The following is a 27,341-nucleotide window of genomic DNA, read 5'->3' as shown; positions in this document are numbered from 1 at the left end:
TGGCCCTGTGCCCCTTGGCCATCTCCCTGCGTGGGGTTGGGGGGGGTAGGTAGGGCTACTGAGCTTGAGGCCTTCGGAGCTAGTTCAGGCAGGGTTTGGCCTGTGGTTTGTGATGACAGTTGCTCCCATGAGCCACGGCACCCCAACTGTGTGTCCCCCCTCCTGCTGTGGCTCCATGTTGTTTCTGCGGAAGTTGGAAACAATTTTGTGGAGAAGATCTGGAGAATGGGAAAAGAAAGGCACCCAGGCAAGAGGGTGCAGGGAGAGGCTGGAGAAAGCCCTGGGTTCTAGCCAGTTTAGGAAAAGGACACTAGATCTTCAGGGGAAAGGGGAGTGGGGACCTGTGGATTCTCCTTGCCTAAATCTGGGGGAGACCAGACCCTGGGGCCAAGTTTCCTGGGGGGTGGGCAGGAAAGGCAAGGCTGAAAAAGTGACAGTGTGGCTGAGCAAGTATGACGGGTAGTTGTGGATATAAGAGAGCAGAAGGAGCAGCGAGAGACCCAGCCACTGTGTAAACAGCTTCCCAGAAGCTAGGCGCTCTCCAGTTAAATCAGAACCACAGCCATGCTGAGGCTGGGTCACCCAACCCTTTTTAATGCCTGTCCCACTTCACCCACAGCCGCTGCCCAGTACTGATGTTAAGACCTGGCGGCCTTCTCAGGAAGAGATGCCTCTCAACCACTACCCGCAAATAAAAAGCAAAAATAAAAATTTTCCTAGAAACAGAAGACATCAATGTACTGATTTTTACAATTTAGAGCAAGGAAAAGAAAATATTAAGTTTTTAAAAATATACATGATTTAATTCCACATTAAAGGCTAGCTACCGTGTTTCCCGAAAATAAGACCTAGCTGGACCATCAGCTCTAATACGTCTTTTGGAACAAAAATTAATATAAGACCTGTTCTTATTTTACTATAAGACCGGGTCTTACCTAACATAAGACTGGGTCTTATATTAATTTTTGCTCCAAAAGACACATTAGAGCCGATGGTCCGGCTAGGTCTTATTTTCAGGGAAACATGGTATCATCGGAAGGTGTAAAAGTTTATTGAGTACAAACAGGTCCTAAGTACGCACACAAGCCACAGGGATTTGGATGAGAAGCAGCATCGCGGAAAAGGTCTCCACAGGCTGAGACACGTGACCTCTGCCCTCTGAAATGTACATCAACAAGCCACTCCTCACAGCTCTTCCTTCAAAGCCTGAAACTTGGAAGGGCACTGCTCAGAGACAGCTACAGCAACCACGGGAGGAAATTCTTTGGGTGGAAGGAGACAGCCAAAACCAAACCATGCTCCGGACTGGAAGAAGGTGAACCCGGGACTGAAGAGCCTGACCCAGCAGTAGAGCTTACATATGCCCCATGGGAACGGTCCCCCCACATACACAAACAAGCACAGACTCAGCACATGTGCAGGGGCAGGAAACTTTTGAGCGAGGCTCCCGCAGGGGAGCAGTGAACAGTAGATTTTAATGGCAGAGAAGATTCCAGCTCCCTGTGTGAGACCCACATCCTCTCCTGGGCTGTCACTCAATCCCGGGTAATATTGGTTCAAGGAAGAGAAACAAGGGCCCCATTGTGTGGGAGCAGCAGGCGAGTCCTCTCGAATCTGGCTGGAAGCCCCCTTCTGAGCAGGCTGGGCAATGCGGCCTGCATGCTGTTTCCTCATGGACAGTTAGAAGATCAGACCCCAGCCATGTTGTGATAGCAGAGAAGTGACCCCAGCTCCTGGGGGAGATGTTCAAGGAACACCCACAGAGCAGCGTCCTTTTTACGCACACCTAACCCACAAAGAGGACCAGCCCTGCTGGCTCTCTCTCATCTTGAAACATCCCCTTCTCCACCTCAGCTGAAATCCCAGAACTCCCTCCTCAGGGGTTATGATCTCAGAGGTGCCAATGCCGTCGTGCTGGGCACTCGGCTGGGTCAGGCGGGCTGCCAAGGCCAGAACTTATTTCTGAACTGGAGAGACCTGGGTGCCAGGCCCCTGCTGCCTTTCGGTTTCCTGTCAGCCCCTACACTGTCTCTCCCCGTAAGTCGTAAAGGTCAGCACACAGATCCCCTGCCCTTAATTACAGGTCTGGGCTTCCCCAGGAGCACACTCCAACAGAACGAGAGGTGCACACTCAGCTCAATAACAGGGCAGGGACCTCAGTCAGCAGACTCCCTGGCCTGTATTCTCCTCTGCTGGCTTGAGTTGTGTCTTTAGGGTGTTCTGTCTGCTGCCCAGAAACAGCCTATATTCCTTCATATCCTAGAATGTCACACAGTCTTTTAGTGACTGGTGTGTAAATCTGTGGTAGTTCTAATAGTTACATCGTTTCAAAATTTACTAGAATGGGGATGAGGGAGGCAGTGGGGACTATAACATACAGTATGCCCAACCCCCCAGGGGCTTCTCTACAAGCTCTGCATCCAGAACAGCTTTCTCCAAGTTCTACAACCTGGACTGGCAGCATTTGTCTAATGTTCTTCCAAGTCAAGAGCTTCCTCAGAAACTGTGGGAGGAGCACTAAGAGGTGGCCATTCCCCAACAGGATGCTGGGAGACAACCACTCAGCATGAGGAGGCCCGGAGCACAGATGCTGAACAGCACTAACTGGCTCTGAGACGTGTTGTGTTGGTTTTCTGTTTGGGGTGGGGGGAGGGAGGCTTTGACCATAAAAATCCTTTGTTAAAACTCATCGAGGACCTCAGGGGCAAAAAGAGAAAAAATAAACTAAAACAAAACCTATGTCGTTACTTACATGTTTCAAAAGGAAATAGGACACGCTGTACACGGTGAGTGTGGTGGGCTGGCCAGGGAGCCAGGGACAGCCTTCTGTATTCAGCATGTGGCATCTGTAAGCACTCAGGCGCCCAGACCTGAGCGCCTGCGCACTGGATACAGTGAATCCTGGCCATCAATGGCAGAGCTGGGCGGGCGCGGGTGCTGAGAGACGAGACACAGGTCTGGGCTGTGCGTCACCTCTCAGCCCAAAGAGGCCAGGGGCTCTGGTTTCAGGGGACTCTCCACCATGTGCACCGAACTCACAGACACTAAATCTCCCCATGCTGAGCCCAAGCTAATATCCTAACCTTTCCGCTGAAAGAAACCTTCACAGAAAACCATTTTTGTTTCCTTAAGAAAATAAATATTTCTGGGAGGTTAAGTAAAGTACCGGGGCTGGACAGGACCAGGAAGTGGTGCCAACACTTTCAATGAGCTTTGTGGCTTCCTCCTCCACAGAGTACCAGCTAGGGCATAAGGGCCCTCACCTCGTCCGTCTGTCCAGGTTTCCAATGCTCACAACTGCCTTTTCCATCCCAGAGCTACACAAGTTGCCCCTTTCTTGGAGATGACACAGTGCACCGCCATATTGGCTGTGAGTCCCAGCTGGCCCCAGTGACGGGGTGGTGGGGGCTGCAGGCTCTGGTCAAACCAGGCATAAATCTCCCTGTTTCTATTTCACCACCAGGGAAGAAATGCGAGTCAAGTTTAGAAAATGTCCACTTAAGATATTCAGTCACTGGACAGCTGTATCCTCAGGACCTCCTTCTCACCAGTACGAGTGAGTCCAAGCCCCAGGCCAGTGCTGCAGGAGATGCAAACAGACAAGTCTTGCCTTTCAGCGCCGACGGAAGGCCCGGGATATTCTCCAGGCGTTGGGCTCCTCATAGCGGTTGTACAAGGGTTCAAGACGCTGCTGCTTCTTCTGTTTGCTTAGCTTGGTCGGGTCGGAGACCTTGAAGAAGGCCGGAGCAAACTCCACAAGCCACCGGGGGTCGATGGTGGTAACCTCACGCATGTACTCCTTCGTGGTCAGCACCAGCTCATGGTACACCACCCTGAGGGGGGGTGGACAGACATAGGCTCAAGCCTCCAATACAGGCCCTACTCCAGTTACCCGGGTCCCCAGGGGGCGGCGCTGAGCTTGCATTTTACCCTTCCCTCTCCTGCCTGACCCCTCAGGAGACTGTCTCTCGTTATGACAACCACCCTCCAATACTGAGGAGCCTGCAAACCTCTAACCACAAGAAAGCTGTCAGGATAATGCGTTCTAAACCGGGCTCTGGCTCCAACTAGTTAAGTGACACAGAGACAACCACATCACTTCTCTGGACCTCAGTCTCCTGGTCTGTGAAATGGGAGGGTAGGTTTGCAGGCTATCTCCACAGAACTCTAGGGCCCTGAAGAGCAGCTTCAGGGGCTGTTATAAAGGGGAGGGGAAAAGCCACACAGGCAAGGCTCTACCTCTCCAACTCTTCTACCACGGTGGCACGGTGGTTTTAAATCACTTTTATATTAGGGTGGGTAACATTACAACATTTTAAAAATGCTACTTCAAAAAAAATTGTTTTTCTAACCACCTCACTGAGTGATCTCTGAGATCCTTTCTAGCTCTCACTCCTATGATTTTATTTCTCTGAAAAGGGCCTGATATTGGGCCTAATTCAGGCTCTTGCTGCCCTAGAAATATAAGCAATGTGAGAATAGGAAAAAGCGTTGGCGGTGGGTGAAGACACAGACACAAAGTGCCAGCAGATTTATAGGTTCTCTCCGCCCAGAAGAGCCCACCTACCATTCCGGTTGTCTGTTGAACAGAGCACTGGAAGGATGGATGTAGACCACCTGCTGGTCGATCAGCGTCCGGTAACCCTCCTGCGGGTCTTTCTTGGCAGCGTTCCGAAAGAACCCACTGCAGATGGCCTTCTGCACTCGGACTGTGGACTTGCCACAGGAGACCACATCCAGCTTGTGTCTGTCAGGAACATAAGTCAAGACAGGATGAAGAGGTGGGCAACTCTGTTTTCAGAGGTTCTGTCTTCCAGAATCATGGTGCTCAACACCCCCATCTCGGGTCCCCAGAGTAGGCACCAGGACGCTCCTTCCAGACCTAAATGTACTACAGGGCAGCTCTGCACAGTGGGCAAGATGGATGCAGTGAGAGCCAGAGACTTAATTCAACTCGACTAAGAATGTCCCAGATGCTTGTAAACAAAGCATTTTTCAACAATTAAGAAATCAATTTCCTTAGGAACTCTTTCTGAAGTGATTCTCGGCTACACCCTTGCCTAGGGAGAAGCACAACAAAACTAGAAAAGCTGGAGGAAAAGGGTCATGCGAGGATTCTACAGCTTCGCAGGTATACAGAGATGAACAGACATGACATTCAAGGAGCTTCAACTCAAACGTGGGAGAAGTCACCATGTTACCTGTCCATTATGCCCAACATCTGCTTGCGAATGTCCTGGGCCCGGCGCAGAGAACGAGCCTGGATAAAGTTCTCATAGCACCATGGGTTGGAGAACTTGTTGTTCTTCCAGGAGTTGTACACGGCCAGTAGGGTGAGGTGGTCCCCTTCGGTCTGGTGGAATTTGGCCTTCTTCTGATCAGCGAGGGCTTGTTTATCCTGCCAAGCAGTGGCACAGAGGATCATTTGCCACCCAGAAGCTACGAACTGAACACCCAGCAGTTCCACGGAGCCCTACATGGCCCTGTCAGTGTCCACATGAAGCACTGAGTGGCAACGGCTGATTGCACCCGACATTATCACACCCCCATCTGAGTGTGGCTCTGCACTCCCTACCTTGGGCCTGTAGAAGACGTTCTGCACAGACAGCATGGACACGATGGTCAGCATTTCCTCGCTGCAGCCCAGATGCACAGACATGATCAGCATTTTGCACAGCATGGGCTCCAGGGGGAATTCTGCCATCTAGAGGGAGAAGAAGAAACTGCAATTGCTTCCCTGTGGAAAATGGATCTGGACCCACCTGCGGGAGATACTGGTCAGAGTGGGTAACAGACCATAGGAGGCATGATGACGTGGGGTGCCTGTCTCTACCAGAAGGTTGTTACTGTTTATTCCCAAATAAACCCCAATGAAATGTATGCGACCAAGAACATGACTACTGTTGGGGTAGTTGGGGATTTTGCAGACATCTTTTAAAATTAAGGCTAGACTCAATAATATATCCTGAGGTAAAACTGTGGATAGAATTTCCTTTTTCTGAAACAGTTTTAAGTGATAGTTGAAAACCCAAGTTAAAAACAGGCATCTAGAATTCTACTCAACGCTTATCCAGGGCCTCAGAGCTACATTTTGCACAAAACAGTATGGAAGACTGGCCAGGGAATCAGCCCCAAAGCACTGGAAGTTAAGTCCCCTACCCTGCGGCCAAGGCGAGTCAGCAGGCCCTCGTCATCCAGGGCCCCCAGCGTGTACAGCTGCTCCATGGCTGTGATCAAGGTTTCCATTGGCGGGGCGTCCATGAAGTCAAAGGACAGCAGGTCATTGATGCCCATGGCCTAGAACAGAAAGTGTGTGATGGGAGGCTCAGCCTCACCAGGGTTCAATCACCGTGCAGGAGGACTCCTTGTCGCTATCGTTCCTGTTTCTTCAATTGCATCAGGAAGCCACCAGCAAGATTAGCAGTAATCTCCAAGGCTGGGCCACACAAAATTCAGACTAGTAGAAAGCATACACTTTCTCAGGAAACTTTAAAAAACACTCCCTCAAAATGATAGCACATACAACTCAACAATAACAAGACAACAATTAAAAAATAGGCAAAGGATTTAAATAGTCATTTCTCCAAAGAAGATATAAAAATGGCCAAGAAGCACATGGAAAGATGCTCGACATAACTAGCAATTAAGGAAGTGTAAATCAAAACTACAATGAGCGACCACTTCATACGCACTAGGATGGCTATTAAAAAAAAAAATAAGTGGCAAGTATACGGAGAAACAGGAATTTTCACACATTGCTGGTGAGAATGTAAAATGGTGCAGCCAGTGGAAAATAATTGGATGATTCCTCGTAAGTTAAACATAGAATCACCATACTATCCACTGATCCCACTTTTAGATATACACCCAAAAGAAGTGAAAGCAGGGTCTCAAATAGATACTTGTACACTAATGTTCACAGCAGCATGACTTATAAAGGCCAAAACGTAGAAACCACCCAAATGTCCATCAACAGATGAATGGATAAACAAAATGGTATGTACATATACTGGGATATTATTCACCCTTAAAAAGGAATGAAATTCTAACACATGCTACAACATGATGAACCTTGAAAACATTATCCTAAGTAAAAAAAGCCAGATAAAAAAGGACAAACATTGTTTGATTCCACTTATATGAGATACCCAGGGTAGGTAAATTCATAGAGACAGAAAACAATGATTACCAGGGGCTGGGAGGAGGGGAGAAGGGATAGTTTAGTTTAATGGGTACAGAATGGTGATTGCTGCACAACATTGTGAATGTACTTAATGCCACTGATTGGAAAATTTTCAAAAGGTAACAATGGTAATGTGTTGTGTATTTTACCACAATTTTTAAAAATAGAGAATACATTAGCCTGTCCTGTCTCTTGCACATGTAATTTCTACTGTGCATCCAGGACCTGTCTCATACCATGTTCGGTTGTAGGGATATGAAAATGACTAAGCTATGGCGCCTGCTCTCAGAGTTCACAATGGTAAGACACATGGGCACAAAACCATGACAACACAGTGCAATCTGCATGCCTGGCACACAGTGGGCAGTCAATACATTTGTTAGCCACGTTGAAGAATAAAAGAAACGAATGATGTGCTAACCAAGTGTATACAAAGGGTGATGTGGGAGGACATAAGCTTTCTGTGTCTTTCCCATAAAGTGATTGTGACCATAAACACAGCAGGTGTTCAATAAATGTTTATTGTATGACTAATAACTACAAGGAATTATGTTAGCAATCAGTAAGCATTGTGCCAAGTGCCTTTACCTGCATTATCTCATTTATCTTCACAACAGATACTATTAATAGCCTCCCTCCCCCTTTGAGAGAATACAGAGCAGAGGGCCAAGCAGGTAAATTTGCCAAGGAGAAACAGCTCGAAGCAGAAATTTGAGCCACAGATGCCTCTGTTCTCACTCCAGAGACTGGAGCAGGTTTTTTTCTGCAGCTCTGTTGTAGCCTCTCTCACGGGGAATGAATAATAAATTACAACAGAGCCTTCTGCACCAGGAAAGTGCCAGGGCTCCAGGGTAGCATCAGTGTCGGGGTGGTGGGGCGGGGGTGCCATCATCTGGAAAATTACTCATGTGGCTCTCCCTGCCAAAGGAGAATGAAGGTGCTCACGGGGGACTAAGAGAGGAAGAGCAATGATTCAGAATGAAAACCAAGCCCCGGAGGGCCAGTCTGAAACCTCTACTGATAGCTCCTTTGCAAAGTTTTTGGACTGGGAGTTTTGCTTCCATTCTAAAAAAACACAATTGGATCTGAAAGCTAAAGGGATAAAGGAAGTGAATTTGTCCACAGTTTGGCACCGATTAGATTTTTCTAATATCCTTTTAGAAAATGTTCCTAACTAAAATCTTTTATAACCAAACATTCTGCTGGTTATTATGGTAAGAAAAAAATGCATGTGCACAGCACACATGCCAACTTTACCCCAGAACCGCAGTGGAAAGGCTGTTAGCACAGCCATTTGCATTTCACTCAAAGGGACTGCTTCTATGAGGTTACTGAAGTATTTAACAAGGTTCATAAAACACTCATTTACTAAGGCCATAGGATTGGACTGTCCTACCAACCCATTCTAACAAGACAATGGTACCTACCTTGAGTGACAGCACTGTGCTGGCTAAGTTGGTTCTCTGGATTTCCGGCACGTTGGTGGTCAGCATTTCATCTCGGTAGGCACGTTCTGTGTATAGCCTGTAACACTTTCCTGGGCCTGTTCTCCCAGCTCTGCCAGCTCGTTGCTTTGCCTGAGCCTAGAGGGGTGGGCATATAAAAATAACGTATCTGTTAAAAACTGCTTAACAGCCTTACCCAGAAAATCTGTTAAAAGAGGGGCAACTAGCAAAATTCAAAATGGGGTTTATTTCACTTCGTTTAGGACCATTTCCAAGACTATCAATGTTATTATCATCCCCTCTCCAATACTCAACATTTTTGGAAAGTTTGTTCAAGTGACACAAATATAGGCAAGGTGAATAGAAGAAATATTGTAAAGATTACAGAAATGTACCTTCAAAACTGTGGCACAACACAAAAGGCAATGCATAAAACAAGATGACAAAATACTATCCCCACAATTAGGACCGAAAATGTAAGTGAACTAAATAAATGTAATGTTAATATACCAATGATGACTGTACCCATTTTACAAATCAGGCTTGTGCTTGCTTCGGCAGCACATATACTAAAATTGGAACCATACAAAGAAGATTAGCATGGCCCCTGCGCAAGGAAGACACGCAAATTCGCGGAGCATTCCATACTTAAAAAGAAAAAAGAAAAAAAAAAAAAATCAGGCTTGATATGCTCAATGCCAGAAGGAAATGTTCACTCACATTGGTGAACTAGCAAGTTACAAAACAATACTGATTTAAAAAATATATATCTTTATGCATATATAGCATAAACTACCAAAAGGAAAAAACCCAGGGAAAAATAACCTAAAATGTTAACTATGGCTAACTCTGACAGTAGGCTTGCTGATGGGTTCTATTTTCTTTACTTTACCAAATATCTGATATTGAACACATACTACCTTAATAATCAGGACAATTAACCCTTAAAAATATACAAAACCTACTTACTAGACTACTAGAATTGCAACCATAAAAAAAAAAGAACATGAAAAAAGATGGTCAAGAAAAGCATCAAAATGATGACAGCATTGGTAGGATCAATGGTAATTTCAATTTTTCCTATTTCCCAAAAATAAAATGTAATATTACTTCTATACTTAGGGGCACTAATTAAAAAAAAAAAAAAAAAAAAAAAATATATATATATATATATATATATATATGTATATATATGTATGTGTGTGTATATATATATATATATATATATATATATATACATGTAGAAAACCATCTATCTTACAAATAGTATCAGGATTTACAAATTCCTATGCCAACTCCAAACCAAAGGATGTATGTAGTATGAAAGGTCACGAACCACACAAAAGCACATAATGATCACACACCGTGGCAGACTCCACAGTATTCTACAGACGTCTCTCTCTAAATCAGCGAGGGCAAGTGTACTAATTTCTTGGGTGGTCACTGTGAGTTGCACGCACCACCCTGAGAAGTGGTGCAGAGTACACGCACTGGAGCCAGACTGCTCAGGTTCAAATTCTGGCTCCACTAGCTGTGTGACCTTAGGCAAGTCACTTAACCCCTCTGCCTCAGTCTCATCTGTGAAATGAGGATAATAATATCTTCCACAAAGGATCAATACAAGAATGTAATGATTTCATTTAAGTACATAGGACAGTGCCTAGCAGCACTTACCGTGTTTCCCCGAAAATAAGACCTAGCCGGACAATCAGCTCTAATGCGTCTTTTGAAGCAAAAATTAATGTAAGACGGGTCTTATTTTCGGGAAAACAAGGTACTAAGCACCCTGCAAGTATTAGCCACTATTACTTAAATTTCAAAATGAAAATAGACTAAAGGTTTTTATAGACTATGAATCTAATCACACCTATTATAAAATATTAAGAAAATATATAAAAGTATAAAGAAAAAAAAAGTTTCAGTAACCAGTAGCACCACCAAGAAATAATACCAATTAACATATCAAATACATGCTTTCAAGTCTCAGGTGGGTTTACATACACTGTGCACAAGCGCACACCATCTTTTTAAACAAAAATTGGTTTATACTATTCCTCCTATTTTGTAGCTCACTTTCTTCAAATAATATATCATAGTTTTATGCTTAAGTCACTAAATACATATACACGCCACCATGTTAATGCCACATAACATTCTACGGCACGGATATGCCTTATTTTATTAAACTACATCCCTTTTGGAGCTCATTTAGAATTTTTCCAAGTTTCATATAAACAGTGCTTTAGTGAACATCCTTTTCCATTATCTTGAGGTATATATTCATGTCTAATTTTCAGATATATTGGAACTATTCGGTTAAAGAGATGATCTTTAAAATGTTGGATACATGTGGCCGGACTGCCCTCAGAAAGGATCATTAGGTTCTTCACTTTTAAATATAATTTAGGCAGGAAATTATTCCAAATATAATTACCAAAGAAACACATTATCATCTCATTAATTATTACATCTCAGCTATCTATGGCTAAGGACGGTATTTAGAAAATACATTCTAACCAACTATCTTAGATGAGTCTATGTTGCTAGGATTCAAACTTTTTTTTTTAAGTTCAAATTATATGGGGCTTTTCAATGTTGAAAAACTATTCTAAAGATTAAAAACAAACAACACAAAATCTCTATCTCACGAAAGCATCTGGTATCTTAAAAGTTTACCTTTGAAAACAACAAAGTTCAAAATACAAAACTATAAAAAAAATTTCCGAAAGGCCACAACCAGGATTTGCAGGCAAGCTCTTGGGAGAAGCCATCATACCTGAGAAATAGGAGTCACCACCAACTGGTCGATCCCTGTCTTCGAATTATAAACTTTCTGCTTCACAAATCCAGGGTCAACCACATAATAGATGCCATCAATAGTCAGCGATGTCTCTGCAATGTTGGTGGCAATCACGACCTGCAGGCAAGAGGGACACAGCTGGATTGAGCTACCCAGGTTCAGCCCTGAGGTGTGAAACATGACTTCTGAACTCAGACATCTTCCCAAAGCAGTATGCAGTTATCTCCCTCTACAGACGACTAGATAGCACTGAATCTCAGTTTTGCCCCAAATGGGGGGAAAGAAAGGGGCCTTCATCTTAAGGGTTAGCTTGGGGAGGGGGTAGAACCTGAGATAAGTGGAACAGGAAAAAGCAAAGGCCAATCAAAGCCAATTTCATTTGGTACAAATGGCTACATAGCTCATTTTCTAGATCCAATGTTGATTACTACAATTTTAATTTTCTAGCACCCTGGGAAAGCAGAGACTTCCTGGCATCACATGTGCCAGTGCAAAATGAGATTTTTCTTCCCCCACGGGGACATCTGGACTACAAAATGGGCTGTTTGTGTATGTGGAACAAGAGGGAGCCTTTTTTTTCCCTGATCATAAAATGAACCACGAGGTGGCAGAGGAATTTCACGGTTTGCGTGAATGCAGCAGTATTTGTGATCTAGAAGATTATTGGTCTCAGCTTGGCACTGCTACTGCTCTTCCACCCAGAGGTTCAGCTAATAAAACACATTGCTTGGGAAAATCATTGCTAGGAGGCACCAGAACATTTTGCATCATGCCAGCACCTGCCCGACCCTGAGAGGCTTCTTCCTGCCACAGAGCTGCAGATGACCTCTCGGAAACCAGTCCAATCATCAGGAACAGAACAGAGAAGGAATCACCATCTTTCCCCCAAAACCTGCTCCTCCTCTGTGTTTCCATTCTCAGCACCATCTTCCTTCCAGATGCCCAAGACAAAAACTTGGGAGTCATTCCCGACTTCTCTGCCCTTCCTCTCTACACTTCCAGGCACCCACTATGTCTCACCCATTCTAATTCTTTACTGTTATTCAAATCCATCTGTCTTTCATTTGTAGGAAAATGAAAACATGTCCACACAAAAATTTGTAAGCAAATGTTCACAGCAGCATATGAGTAATAGCTAAGATGTGGAAACAACCCAAATGTCCATCAATTGATAAATGGATACATTTTGGATGCAGAATAATATTCTACAATAGAATATTATTCAGCAATAAAAAGAAATGCTTATATAGGCTACAACATTGACGAACCTTGAAAACAAGCTAAGTGAAAGATGCTAATTACCAAGGACCACATATTATATGATCATTTATATAAAATGTCTAGAACAGGCAAATCCATAGAAGCAGAAAGTAGATTAGTGGTTTCTAGGGGCTGAGCAGAGGGGTGAATGGGGGTGACTGCTAAAGGGCACAGGGTTTCTTCTGGGGTGATAAAACTATTCTAAAATTAATTGTAGTGATTAAGAGTTAATGATTAATTACCATTAGTAATGGTAATTAATGGTTGCACAATTCTATGAATATACCAAAAACCACTGAACTGTACACTTTAAAGGGGTGAATTGTATGGTATGTAAGTTATATTTCAATAAAGCTTTATTTAAAAACAATCCATCTGTCTCCTCTCCCATTGTCTCACACACACACGCACACTCAGTGTCAGCTCCTGGAACTACACAGCTCCCTGAAATGGCCACACTGTCTTACCTCTAGACAGAGTATCACAGGCTACTCTGTCTAATCAGAACGTGTGCCCTCCTGCCCTTCTTGCTTAGATGGACATCCAAGTGTTCTTCAAGTCAGATCCTTACCTCCTCTAAGAATGCTGGTTTGGGTGCTCCCCCCGGGGTATCCAGAGCACCAGTAGCATTTTCACACCATATGCTAAAGGCCTGCCTACTGGTAGATGACGTCCCACAGCAGAGACAGGCCTGTCCTCAGACTGCAGCCCTGGTGTCTACTCCAAAGCCGGGAAAATGCTCAAAAAATATTTGTCAAATAAAGGAAAGGAGAGGAAGAGGAAGAAGAGCAGGGGTCACATACACAACCCTCATTCCTTAACAAACTGGCTGGACTAGTCTCTAAAACAATAAACAAGACCTGCACACATCTAAGCAATCGCCATCAGGGCCAGCGGCATATACCACGTGGTTTCAGAACATAATGGAGCTTCATTTCTGCCCAGGGTTACCTTTCTGCTGCCAGGCGGAGCTGGGTCAAAGATTCGGGTCTGCATCTCACTGGGAAGAGCAGAGTATACTGGGAGGATAATCAGCTCTGGAACATCAGGGCCCAGGGATTTCATTCTTTCATACAGGATCTCACAAGCGGTATCGATCTCTTCCTGACCAGTCAGGAAGACCAGGATGTCACCTCAAAAGAGAATAGGAGCATTAATTTACTTTCTCTGTGTATGTTCTACCCAAAGGCCATAGTGACATTAACAGAACTCCAAACGACAGAAGACACACTCAAATTCTCACCTCTAATAAATCAAGAGGTTTTTATCTGTCCATGTTTATTCATTTTTATTTATTTATAATTTGTGTCTATGTTTAAATAGGTAGATTTAAACCCTGTACACCATTATTTACACTTTTACCATCACCATTTCAAACATGCAAGCCTGAGACTTACAATATTTAAAAGGCATTTGAGTGAAAAAGATACATTAGGACTAAGGAAAAAAATGTTCTTTTCCCCTACCTGGTGGTTCTGTTAAATGGATCTGCATGACAGTGATCAAGCTGGCATCCAGGTAGTCTGTCTCAGGTTCCTTCGTGTACAGTATTTCCACTGGATACGTTCGGCCGGGAATGGTGAAGATGGGAGCTTCATAGAAGTACTGAGAAAACTTCACCGCATCCAAGGTGGCTGAGGTGACAATCAGCTTCATGTCCTGCCGTTTCTGAACTGTCTAAAGGGAAATGCGATGCGGCTTACTAGGAAGGACTACCCAAAAAGGCATAGGTACTCCCATCCCATCCCCAGAATTCAGTTCCCAGCAGCTAGAAGGGTCACCAAAGAACAGCCAGTTACCTTTTTCAACAATCCAAAGAGCACGTCGGTGTGAATTGTCCTCTCATGCGCCTCGTCCAACATGATGATCGCATACTGAGTGAGGTCGGGGTCGATCAGGCACTCGCGGAGCAACATCCCGTCTGTCATGTATTTGATGACTGTTTCGGGGCTGGTGCAGTCTTCAAATCGAATGGTGTAGCCCACCTAAGGCAGAACAGAAGCTGAAAACCTTAGACACAAACCTCTCCTTTGTGCAATCACCAGGCAAGATTTCAGCCCAGGCAGACTGTTACCCGTAATCTTATTAGATTCAGTTTGACCAAGATGTACAGTGATACCCTCATAGTAAAATCAGCCTTGGACTTGATCCTAAACAGATCAAAGAGGACAAGGAGAACCTTCTCTCCCTCAGGAGAAACTTGAAAGAAGGTAGCATTATGCCCATATTTAGAGACCTGGCCTTTACTCTTTCTTCAGGCATTTTCAGAACAACTTCACTACCCACTTACCTCTTGGCCTAAGCAACAACCAAACTCTTCTGACACTCTTTTGGCCACCGACATGGCTGCCACTCTTCTGGGCTGGGTACATCCAATCTTGCCCCTGGAAGTGTAGCCCGCCTCCGCCAGGTACTGGGTGATCTGCGTTGTCTTCCCAGATCCTGTCTCTCCAATAACAATCAAGATCTGATTGTCATGGACAGCCTGAAAGCAACAACAGAATATAAATACTGTCATAAAAATTTGCCACTCATTACTCTGGAGTAAAATAACTAATGCTTACGGTCTAAAACTAAACGAGAAAAAGGGCACACGATAATGTACATATGGTAAGACTATAACCAGGGTTTAAATTATTTTTAATCATGCATAGAAAAAAACATTAATGATTTTTTTCTATGGGCGATGCTCTTTCTTATTTTAACTGCACATATAACTTAAAAACTTTAAACTTTATGGGTATTCTTTAACTAACATTAATTTTTTTTAAATTTATTGGTTTTCCTAAATTCATAAAAATAAAAAGATGCTGAAAGCATAAACTATCACCCAGATATCCCTAATATGTGTGTGTGTGCGTGTGCGCGTGCACATACCATATATACACATATATATGGTACATACACACAATGTATGTACGTATGGACTATATATGTGTAATTTTTAAGCATTACACACACATAAAGAGTTTAATAGCAAATAAAAAGCTCTATAAAGTATTCCTTTCTACTGACACTCCCAAATCACCAGTGTCTTTCCTCCAACAGTCACCTCATTTCTACGCGTATATAACAGCAAAGGATTGCCATCAACCTACGTGTCTACTAATACAGGACTAGTTAAAAAAGCCAGAGCACATCCATACAACAAAGCACTAAAAAAAGTAATAATAATAAGGAACAACCTCTGAGCTATATCATTAAGGAAAAAAAGCAAGATGCCCAACAGTTATATAACATGCTGCAATCTAGAAACACACACTGTACACATAAAACATATGTTTGTGTGTGTGCACACATACGTATTTGTATTTGCTTATATACGTATAAGATATTGCTGAAAGGATTCACTAGAAACTAGTAAACTCGGTAGCCTCAGGAAGTTTGGTAGTGTTAAAATCAGATCTCCAGAAAATGGAAATAAGTACTTGAAGCAAAGTCTTGCTGATATGAGATTGTTGGCCAAGCACCTACATTTTTCTTATTGACCAGAGCTAGTGTTCTGTGCTACAAATATTCTGCCCACTTGGAACTGCTCCAGGGTCCCCCAGTTCAAACAGATTTACTTCCTCATAGGAAAAATAAAATATGTAGACTACTGTATGTTTTTAAAAAAGTACTTGGAAATATTGTTTATTTCCTATGCCCTCTGGAAAAGCCACTTCAAACATACACATACCTGTCCAGCTAATTTCAATTAAAACATGTCATCCTTCCCTTAGAAAAGACCCCTACTTCCCCACCAATACATCATAAAGGGGCTTCTCACCTGGACCAGCTGCTCCTTCAGTTTGTAGATGGGTAGGCTCTCTCTCTGCTCAAGGATTGACATCTGGGTCTTTTTTCCATACGAAGCTTTGTTGCCCCCAAAGGCATGCTTCTTCCACTCAGGAATGTCATTGGGCATCATCCCAATACCCCTCATGTTGGCAGCAATCTGCCTGCCTTCCGCTGCAAAGGAAACCAGCGACTTAGAAATGTCCTGAAGCTACCCCACCGCCCCTCCCCCACATCCAACAAATCACATTTCTCCAGTACACCCTTCCTCTCTGCTAGTTCCATGTTAAACCACCATCCCCTGCCTTCTGAACTATTATAAAAGCTTCGTAATTCATCTCACGTGTCTACTCCTGCCCCATCCAATCCATCCTTTAGAAATGCAACTCCAATCATGCCACTCCCCTGCTTAGAACTTTGCAACATTTCCAAGTGAACTTTAGAATTGAGCCCTAATTCCTAATATCATCTACAAAGTCCTGGCCTGCCATCCATCCCCCCCCCACCACTCTGCCCATCACTCTGTATTCCAGGCACACGGGTCTTCTTTCCTACCTCACAGCCCCAGCACAGGCTACTCCTCAGCCTGGAGTAACCCCTGTAACTCCCTAACCCCTGTCCCATCCCCTATGACAAAGTCCTATTTATCCTTCGGTTCTCAACTTTCCCAGGGAAATGACCCCCTAAGCCAACTATACTATCTGTACTTCTTCATACAGCACTGGTCATGATTTAGTTAGCTGGCAATTATTTGATTAACATCAATCTTCCCCACTAACTTGTATGTGTCATAAAAGCAGGGATCGTGTCTAATTCACAGCTGTATTTCTAGTTGCCCAACATAAATGAATAAATACTTGTCATGACTGTATCCAGCAATTAGTTAATACTTGCCATACAAAGAATTGTATGAAAAGGAAAGTTTCAGAGCTATACTATTTTTTAAATAAAAATTTTAAGTTATTCAGAAGAAAAACTCAATCTAATAATAACCTGACCAGGCTTACTAAAACATTTTTGGTTTTAAACACTTGATTAAAAAAACAAAAACATGCTTTAACTGAAGGGAAAAAGCAAATCACCAAAGCCAAGGCTGAACCTTTAGTATGTGCTGACAATGCCCCCTCCCTGTGTACTTGAAGGCTCAGATTTTTTTTGAAAAGTCCACACCCCATCCCAGGGTCTCACCATCAGGCAGAGGATCAACCCAGTGTTTGTTGAGTCCCATGGGAATAGAATCCATCTCAGCTTCCCGTTGAGCCTGCTTGAGTTCCCGTCTTTCTTTGGCCAAGGCACTCTGCATCATCGCTGCTTGGGAGAGGGAGCCATCTGGGTTCTAGCGCAACAGAGGACAAGGCAACATCAGAATGGGGTCTCAGCATGAATTAAATATCCAGGAAATACGACATAGATGTTAAGCCACTTGAATCTAAAGAATGAGACCCTCCTAGAAGAAAGTTCCTATCAACATACCAGACTACATGAAAGAAATGGATAAACTACAGCAAATTCAGAGAAAATAAACAAGGACAACGATACATCACTGAAGGAACTGGGGATGCTGACTTTGAAGGTGGGAACTCCAAGAGATAGGACATATAAGAAAGGGATAAAAAATCTTCTGTATGGTCCCAAGAACTAAAACGAAGACCAATGTGGACACCTCAGTAAGAAAGATTTCACTCCTGCCTAAAGAAGAACTAATGATCAGATCCACCTGAAAATGGAATGTGTCTTCTTAAGGGCTGGTCAATTAATTCCCTGTCACCAACAATGTCAAGCAGACACGAGAAGACCACATGGGAGGAACACTGTAGAAGGATACATGGGATTGCAAGCACTGAATGGGTGGCTGGGCTGAGAGACCTTTAAGACAACCTTTTTCCAAATCTAAATTTTATCGTAACTGTTCCATGAATTCTTCTACTCATACTCTGCCCTCCACAACACCCAGCACTAAAGCTTCCTATTCGATGCCAGCAGCAATCGGTCAAGTGAACTGCCTTTGAATCTGCAAGGTTCAAGCCCTAAGGCCTGGGAAAAAGCAGTGATAGTAGATCAAGCACGTGTAGTGAGCTCTCCTTTCTCCCAAAACACACTAAAATGAGAACAAAAGAATTAAAAAGGCAAAAGCAACAAAGTTGAGTCGATCTCCCTTTAAAATAAAAATATTCTAGACCTTGACCAACAGTCAGTGCTAGCTCCTGTGGCTTGAGTTCTGCTTACACAGATCTAATAACCTGCTCTGAAAAACTGAAGTGTTACATTAAGAAAAGAAGTTCACTTGACATGTCCAGGTTAGAGTCCCAGCATTTCTCACCTTAACAATTTTAATAGGGCTCATGTCCATGCTTTGCTTGGTGTGCCCTCTCAGGAATGGAGGCTCTTCTTCAACCAGTTCAATCTCAAGGTCCTCATCTAAAAGGCCCCCCCGAAAGAAGAATTAGCCAAACACAAAACACAAAAATGACCAATCATTTTCACCAAAATAATTAATTTCCATGAACACCAGCAGTCTTTATCACAGTTGGCTCCTAAGGTCAAAAGGACAGCAATGCAAGTGAAATTATAACCCAGGTGACTATTCCCCCTGCTCTCCAGCCATTTCTAGGGCATCTACGCTCCGGCCCAAGAACTGATCAAAGCTACTTTCAAAAGCAATTAAGCCTGTGGAAAAATGCTGTTCTGATATTCTAGATAGTACTAAGGCATCTGACATTCAACTTCATTTATAAAGTAACTCAACCCACAAAAAGATTGGCAAAAAGAATTAGGGGTGGCCGGTTAGCTCAGTTGGTTAGAGCATGGTGCTAATAACACCAAGGTTGCCGGTTCGATCCCCACTAAGGGTAAAATCAATATATTATAGTAAATTTATATACAGCAACACTCTACAGCACTGAAAATGAGTGAAATATGACTATGAAAATCAACAAAGCTAAATATCAAAAGAATGATGAATCAAAAAAATTAAGTTTGGGGGTGGCCAGTTAGCTGAACTGGTTAGAGCGTGGTGCTCTTAAGGTTGCTGGTTCGATCCCCACATGGGCCACTGTGAGCTGCGCCCTCCACAACTAGATTGAAACAACTACTTGACTTGGAGCTGACGGTCCTGGAAAAACACACTTAAAATAAAAAAAAATTAAGTTCAAAAACAGACTAAACAATACAATGTTTACAGATAGATACCGTGTTTCCCCGAAAACAAGACCTAGTCGGACCATCAGCGCTAATGCGTCTTTTGGAGCATAAATTAATATAAGACCCGGTATTATATAACATAAGACCTGGTCTTTATAATGTAATATAATATAATATAATACTGGGTCTTACAGTTCACTTAGTAGGTGTTTACTTATTATTGTTATATGAATTATGTATGTTCCGTCATAGGACTTCACAATTTTTTAAAATTTTTAATGGGCTGAGTTAGAAGTTGTTTCCAGGGCAACTCAGAGATAATCTAGGCAGATCCAGGGTTTTTAGAACAATTACTAAAGAATATGAGATCAAATTTACTCCCCCAAATACAATTATAACTTTTTATATCCTAAAAACTTACTATAAGCAACAAGTATAACAATACATAAATGTTTCCCAGAAAAATGAAGCTTTTTGCTTCCATCATGAGGGGCCCTTGTTCTTTTGAGAGATGAGTGGTGAGATCCAAGGAACAAATGATTCATAACCACTGGATTAAATTACAAATAGAACCACCTAGTCCAGGGGCTCAAATTGCCAAATGTTCTCCTGAAACATTATCCTGCTCAATCTCAGTGGCTAATTACCTTCTTCGTCATCCACTTTAGGGAGAATGCCAGTCTCTTCATCGAAGTCTGGAAACTCTTCTTTGGAAAGGACATTGGCGGCAATCATCTAGCCAAAGGACAGAAGGCAGCACTTGTTACTTGCTAGGATCAAAACTCTTCTTTTGTAGGAGAGTTAAGAAAGGTTTCGTGTAGGAAACCAAGGTATTTTCCTCCTGACCCAGGATTGCAGGGCCTCAAACACCATGTATCCCACCCCTGGGGGACAAGACCACATGGTGCCCAAACACATGGCTCAAGGGTCTCTTCCCCAGGAACAGTGATCTGCCTCTTCCCTTGCTTCCACAGCACTCTGCACACTCCTCGTTATGTAGTATGTAAACCTTCACAGCTATTTGTTTCCATCCACCTCCTCCACCCGACATGGAGTTCCTCAAGGGCGGGAACCATGATACAGTCGTCTTCGCAGCCCTAGCGTCTACACAGTGCCTGGCACGCTGTGCTTCTGCTGTTTATTGAATGATGGAAACAAGAACGAACATTTACGTAGCCTTACCACATGCAGGCAGTAATCTAAGAGCTTCTTTCCTATTAACTCATTTAATCCTCAGGCCACCAGTGGCCCTGTCTTACAGAGGAGCGCAGCGGCACAAAGAGGTAGAGTAACTTGGCTCAGGATCACACAGCGAGTTAGTGACCGGAAGTCACCCCAGGCCATCGTGCTCCAGGGCCCACACTCTTAACCACTATGCTACCTGCTGTATGACTATGTGGCCATAAAAGCAAATAGTCCTGACCTGTTTGATCTCCCACTTCTCTGGGTCAGAGATGCGGGTAAGGCGCTTGCGTTCCAGTGAGTCATCTTCTACTTCAGGGGCGCTGACAAGGGACAAGTGAGTGGGTCTGTCTGGATTCCTCATTGAGGTCTCCTCATTGGTCTCCCCAACAAGATTTCGTCGTCGATTTGGGTTTAAATCTTCCCCGGTCTCTTGATCCACATCCTAAGGGACAAAAACAATGAAACTAGCTCATTTGCTGTCCTCTTGTTTCCTTGGCCATCAAATGTGGTCATAAGCTGGCTCTCTCACCTACCTTCATGCTCAGACTAGTCTTGGTGCCAGTGAAGGACAGCACTTTGACCTTGACCCTCTGGCCTTTGCTCACCACATCAGCCACATTGGCTACACGGCCTTCCCTCCGGAGCTCAGAGATGTGCACCAGGCCTTCCCACCGCTTCCTGAGGGAGAGGCAGAGACATCAGGAGCATTCCTAAAATACCTTTTCCCCAATAGATTCCCCCCTTGTTGGAAGTGAACAAACGAAAATGGTCTTAAACTCAAGAGGAAAGTACCAAGAAGGTGGTCAAATAAAATAGTATTACCTCCCTCCCAAAGGAAAGACATGGGGGAGGGGGAGTAGACAAGACAAATTCTCATGTCTTAACCAGCAAAAGGGTCGATCTCTTGAAAGCAGTGGGCAGGAATAAATGGCTCTATGACATTTCAAATAATGAATCAATTTCTAACAACCTGATATGGCTGATTTGATTCAAGTGTCATTAATCATAACTTTTACAATGTGAAAATCCCGTGATAAAAGAAATTCTGGCCATCACTGGTGTGAAAGAAGAGCACCAGCCATTACCTTAGTCCCTCCAGCTGCACAAAGCATCCAAACTGCATGATGCTGGTAACTTTGCCATTGTAAATGTCCCCAATAGCGGGCTCTTCCGGGGGAGGGCGGTCCACATGCTTATCCCGCCATCTGTCCAGATTCCTCTCCCCATACTTGTCTCGGTCCTTCCGGTCTTTAGGGGGGCTCTGACTTCTGCTCCTGGACCGATATCTAGACTTCCCTTTATTTCTCTCCCGGGTCCTGGAACGTGATCGAGAGCGGGACCGGTGTCTCCGCTTGTGGTCTCTGTCGCGGTCTCGCTCTCTTTCACGGTCACGGTCACGGTCACGGTCACGGTCACGCTCTCGCTCTCGCTCTCGGTCGCGGCTCCGGCTGCGCTTCTTCTTCTTTGTCTTGTCCCTAACAAATCAACAAACACCTATTTGAAAAAGAAACCACCCAATTTCATCTTTGCATTCTCAAGAACACAGCACAGTGCCATGCATGTGGTAGGTACTAAGTGTTAAACTAAATTAGGACTTTCAACAATTATGACGTCCCTGCAGGCCAATAAAGAATGAGGCCAGAAAAATATTCAGCCTCTCTGGGTCCAGATTTCTATCCTCTGAACATCGTAGCATTTGTTGCATAAATATTCTTGACAGGGAGCAATGAAAACAGATCCAACAATATGGTACATGGCCAGTCTAGATTGTGTAAACTTGCCCCCAATTTTGCTTGTCTGGTCCACAAAATTCAACTACCACAGTATCCTAAACTCCCCAAAGGATAGGACACCAGGGACAAACCGGTGCTCAGCATCTCTTTGCTTCTCCTGGCCTGCTGCGCTGGGCATTAAGGCCTCCAGTTCTTTCAAGACATCCACAGCGACTTTCACATCATCTTCGTCCAGCATGGTCTATAGGGGCAAGGCCAGCAAAGTTAGGAAAAAAGGGGGGGAAAATAATCACTCAAGAATCTGTACTTCAGGTACTACAAATCTGACAGCCCCTATATCACTCCCTACTTATGTGAGAGAAGCAGAAGGGGGTTGAGATTTCCAACACAATTTGAGGCAGAGGAATAAGTGAAGGCTCTTGGAAGTCATTTCTACATTTGGCAAACCCCTTTGTCCTTAGTGCAAGGCTATGGAAAGAAATTAGATATCACCCCTTCCGTGAATCACACAAATAATGATTAGAAATAGAAAACAGATGCTAAAATTTTTTAAAAGCAACTCTCTGTCTGCACTCCCTTCTCCCCTTTCACCTGCTTTATTTTTTTCCATAGTTCTTATCACTATCAGCTATGTTATATACTTACTTATTTGTCTATTGCCTGTCTCCTCCCCACCAAAAGAATTTACATGTTTATTTCCTGCCCCCAGCCCAATACTAGAACGTAGTCTCCAAGAGGGCAGAAACTCTAGACTGTTTTGTTCACTGCTGGTACTTAGAACAATGCTTGGCACATAGTAGGCATTCAACAAATACTTGCCAAGATAAAATTTAAAAATCAAAACATTTCAAAGATTAGATATTTTAACATGTAATGGAGCAAAAAAAAATCTAATTTCACACATCAGCATGTGTTCTAGAGGTTTAAGTTATTTTATACATACTTCAGTCACTGCTTTCTACAATTCCCAAACTCATTTCCCTCAAATATCATTATCTAAACCCTTTAACACTACTCTATACATAGCACATGCTCACAGAGTGATCACTTTCACTTTGAAAAATATGTGACAATAAAGGTAAACTTAAAGTTAATAACTAATGACACAAAGAAAAGAGGCAGGGGTGAGGGCAACATACAGTTATAGCAGACATTCTCAAAATGGTATCAGTACCCGAACAGAAGGGTTGTCTGGTTGGCAAAGGCCTGGGAAGAGTTCCTTCAGTTTTTCTTTTTCAGTTTTGGGTTTAACAACTGGATCTTGTTTCATTAAAGAGCATGAAGGAATTAAAAAAAAAAGAAGATACATTCAGTATTCTCAATGATTGACCAAAGAACTTCAACATTAGATATGCATTAACATGGCATTTTTCTACATATTATTCATATACATTACTATACACATAATTTAATTTTCTAAAAATAACATTGATTACAAAACCCTCAACAAACTATCTGGGCATTAGGGTGGGGGAGGGTGCATCAGTATTCATTTGGTTGGTTATGTCTTATAATTCTTATTTTAATTTTGTCTTAAGTCATTTGAAAATTTATACTAGAACATTTACTTGTTTGGCAGCTGCTGCAAGGGAAACAAACACAATTTACAGAATGCTTGCGACCTAAACCATTCTGCAGGCTAAGCTCAGCTGGAAGCTCTGCTCACCTTTGCTAGTAGAAGGCTTTGCTGGAGGCCGCATGGTTTGTATGAGACGTAGCAAGTTACTAATAAGAGAATCCTTTGAAAAGAAACAGAACAAAAATTGTCAGCCCCTGGACCAGTGCTTAAAAACACTAAGACAAGGGTGTCCTTTAAAGAAGGGTGATTATGCCCACCTGCCCCATTTTCCTAGAAAGGTGTCACAGGAAATCCAGTTACATCACCACTGCTTAGTGGCATGAAAACATTACACACTTAAGGTGTATTTGATTGGTAGGTATAAAGTATCTCCTTTCTGTATCAAAACCCCATATTAAATCCTATCAAAATTTAAATTCAATTGTGACATTAAAATAAAACAGAGTGCTTCAGATACACATACCGTGAATTCTGCACCATTTTTGACCAGAGAAGCCTTAAAAGTATCAAAGGTGGTATGTTTCTCAGCAAGACTGATCACAAATTCAGCTGCAAATGAAAAAAGGGATGAAAACAAGAATGGAGACTTGAGCAAAAAATCAATTTCAGTATGCTAAAATCAAAATCAGTACGCTAAAAACAAAACCAATTAGGCTATCCAACAATCATAAAAGCCAAAGACCACCATCCAGTAAAAAAAGAGAATTTAGACTACCAAGATTATCCATGTATGTTCTAATTAGTTTTTATAAATGAAAAGGAGATATTACTACAAAATGGCTCACCAAGCCCTTGAGTGCACTTGAGGGAGGAGGACCCTGTCCCCTCCATATCATTGTACTCTCTTCTCATGAAACTAATAGCTGTGTACACTGCCATATAGACTCTAGAGGTAACAATGTCCAAAAGCATGAGTCCATGTATACACAAAACACACACATAGGATGCTTTCTAGTTTCTTTCTGGAAAGGCAGACGCAATCTATATATGATGGCCAGGTAGCTGCTGGATGGTGCAATCTACAAGTTGAAGGAAAACTTACTTGCCCCCCAAATTCTTCTCTGCGATACTGCCTAGTTCTTGAAATTTCTAATATCAGAGCTATTTTATTAAGAACCTTTCAGGAGAGAAGTGCATTTTATGATAAGCCAAAATAATATGCCTCAACCTTGTGAGTCCTGCAAGAAAATTTGAACGATTTCATTTGGATTTTAATCCTAACAAATAATAACAACATGGAAGACCTGAATAAGTAACTCATAAACTAGTACTGCCATGCCATTTCCATGCTGGAATCTGCCTTTACCTTTTTGATGACAATAAGTGAAGAAAGCCAAATGCCATCAGGCTACCTAAACACAGCTTACGCATATTAAGTTAGGAACAACGCCAATGGTTAAGACCTTTTGACCATCTACTACATGCCAGGCACTATGCTAAGTGCTTCACACTTAGTTATCCGTGATCCTTCACACAGTTATCCATGATCCTTACAACACCTCACAGGTAGGTACTGTGGGGGCCCACGACAGGCCGCCCCAAGACATTACTGTGAATTAAAGTTCCTTGACAAGTACCCGGTGCAAGAAGTATGTCTGCCATTATCACCATCATCATGTGGCTGCTGTTGTCGTTAACGCTATTTAATTACCTGGGGCTAAAATAAAATTTAAAAAGGAAGCAGCGATGGCCGCTCCGGGTTTCCCTAACAGCCCTGAAAAAATGGTTTCTAACAGCTCGGTCTGGCGGGCTGTCAGGCGGAGGCCAAGGACGCAGGTTCCCCAGGCCGAAGTCTCTGTGACAGAGACTCACACCGACCCAGTGGGCCCCTCAACCCCCTTTCTCCTTCCGCTTCCCAAACCCAGAGGCCGCAGGAACTTCCCCGTGCTCACCCAGATCCTTGTCGTTGATCCCCAAGTGATTGTCCAGCTCGGTGCAAACCTTCGACACTAAAGACAGATACTCGAGTTTGGCGAGTTCTTCCGCGGGGCCTAGCTCCGTCCCGATTACGGCTCCGGCCATGGCCACAGCCACCGCCATGGCTACGGCTTCCCCCGCCTCCTCACCGCCGGCCTTCGGAGCTACTCCGGCCTGGCTCCAATTTTCCCTTCCGGGTCAGCGTACATCCCTTTTGTTTACGGTAAGTTGAAAACTCAAGTAACGTCTCCTGTCGTAACCGGATAGATCATCGAGATCAAACAGGAAGTGCGTAAAGAAGGGACGGCCGAGTGGGTTACTCTGCGCGCCGGCTGGCGCCCTCTACAGGAGAGCGAGCTTCTTGGCCGATTCTCAGGCCCAGAAACGTTCACTCACAGAGCGCTCCCGCCCGACGTCGGCAGAGGGCAACCGTGGCCTGCGCAAAGGGTGCCAGGGGAGGTCGCCACCTGCCAGCGCCTGCGCTTTAGAGGCCTTGATAAAGGCACCCTAATTCAAGTAGGAGGGTGGGGGGGGAGCAAAAGTCTCTTTACAACAGATCCCTATATTCATTCCCGGGGCTTTGCTTCTGCGTGGCTCATGACTATCTCAAACGACTCTGTGACAAACGAGCAGGCAAGGGAGTCTAGTTGTGTTAACTCATTTTACAGAAGAGGAAACTAAAACTACCACTGTCTAGCTGAATGACCTTGGGCAAATTAATCTCTGGGACCTTAGGTTTTTCACCTGTAAACTGGGGTAGTGTTGCTCTCACTGGGTTTAGGTGATGACTGTGAGGTAGCTATGCAAGGAGCCTAAAGTAAGCAAACACACTACAAAGGCAGTTACTGCCATCCCAAGGCCGGAACAACGCTCACTTTAAAATTTGTATGTCAAGAACAGATAACCTCAGTCTGAGACCCCAGAATGCCACCTGGCCTGGCTCCTCTCTTGTGAAAACCATTTCTCAACCCCTGATTTTCCCAATGTTAATGATGCTAATACCCTCAGTCCTCTCAGAATTCATACTTCCAAATATCTGCTGTGCTATGAACCCAGTGCCATAAGCTCAGGTCCCCCAACTTCTACTCCAGGCCCCCTTTTCCTTTGTGGCAACCCTATGGTGAGGTGAGGATTTTCCCACATCACACTGCTCTGTGTGATAAATAAAGAAACAGAGGCACCCCAAAGTGAGTGACCTGTAATCAAACAAAAGGAAGGAAATCAGACCCTTTTGCTTTTAACTTCAGGTTGCATTAGACTGCTGCACCTTTGGACTCTGTTCTTCCAGCATCTCACCACGGACTGAAGGATGGCAGAAGGA

General features: G+C 43.6%; 1 protein-coding gene and 1 non-coding gene across 3 annotated transcripts; one reads left to right on the top strand and one right to left on the bottom strand.

The window, feature by feature from the left end:
* Positions 1 to 711: 711 nt before the first annotated feature.
* Positions 712 to 26,277, bottom strand: DHX8 (DEAH-box helicase 8). 2 transcript variants are annotated; one of them, XM_019752260.2, is made up of 24 exons: positions 25,996 to 26,277; positions 24,567 to 24,652; positions 24,191 to 24,263; positions 23,699 to 23,784; positions 22,656 to 22,765; positions 21,877 to 22,266; positions 21,325 to 21,469; positions 21,030 to 21,233; positions 20,254 to 20,341; positions 18,786 to 18,883; positions 17,654 to 17,801; positions 16,458 to 16,639; positions 14,979 to 15,173; positions 14,488 to 14,673; positions 14,155 to 14,365; positions 13,640 to 13,821; positions 11,405 to 11,545; positions 8,611 to 8,766; positions 6,160 to 6,297; positions 5,576 to 5,704; positions 5,202 to 5,398; positions 4,568 to 4,747; positions 1,295 to 1,305; positions 712 to 1,262 (listed from the first exon to the last, which is right to left on the bottom strand). In XM_019752260.2, exons 1-24 carry the CDS (start codon positions 26,141 to 26,143, stop codon positions 1,186 to 1,188), a joined length of 3,561 nt encoding a protein of 1,186 aa, XP_019607819.1. In that variant the 5' UTR covers positions 26,144 to 26,277; the 3' UTR covers positions 712 to 1,185. The 2 variants fall into 2 exon arrangements, with proteins under 2 accessions (XP_019607819.1, XP_019607818.1); XM_019752259.2 differs by lacking the exons at positions 712 to 1,262; positions 1,295 to 1,305 and adding an exon at positions 1,417 to 3,833 and having other exon boundaries at positions 25,996 to 26,276.
* LOC141569119 (U6 spliceosomal RNA) lies at positions 9,174 to 9,280 on the top strand. The gene has a single exon (XR_012492511.1). It is a non-coding gene; the product is annotated as a U6 spliceosomal RNA (small nuclear RNA).
* Positions 26,278 to 27,341: the final 1,064 nt, after the last annotated feature.

The sequence above is a fragment of the Rhinolophus sinicus genome, linkage group LG15 (assembly GCF_036562045.2).
Source record: "Rhinolophus sinicus isolate RSC01 linkage group LG15, ASM3656204v1, whole genome shotgun sequence".
Lineage (NCBI taxonomy): Eukaryota > Metazoa > Chordata > Mammalia > Chiroptera > Rhinolophidae > Rhinolophus > Rhinolophus sinicus.
This window is presented reverse-complemented; position numbering and strand designations above follow the sequence as displayed.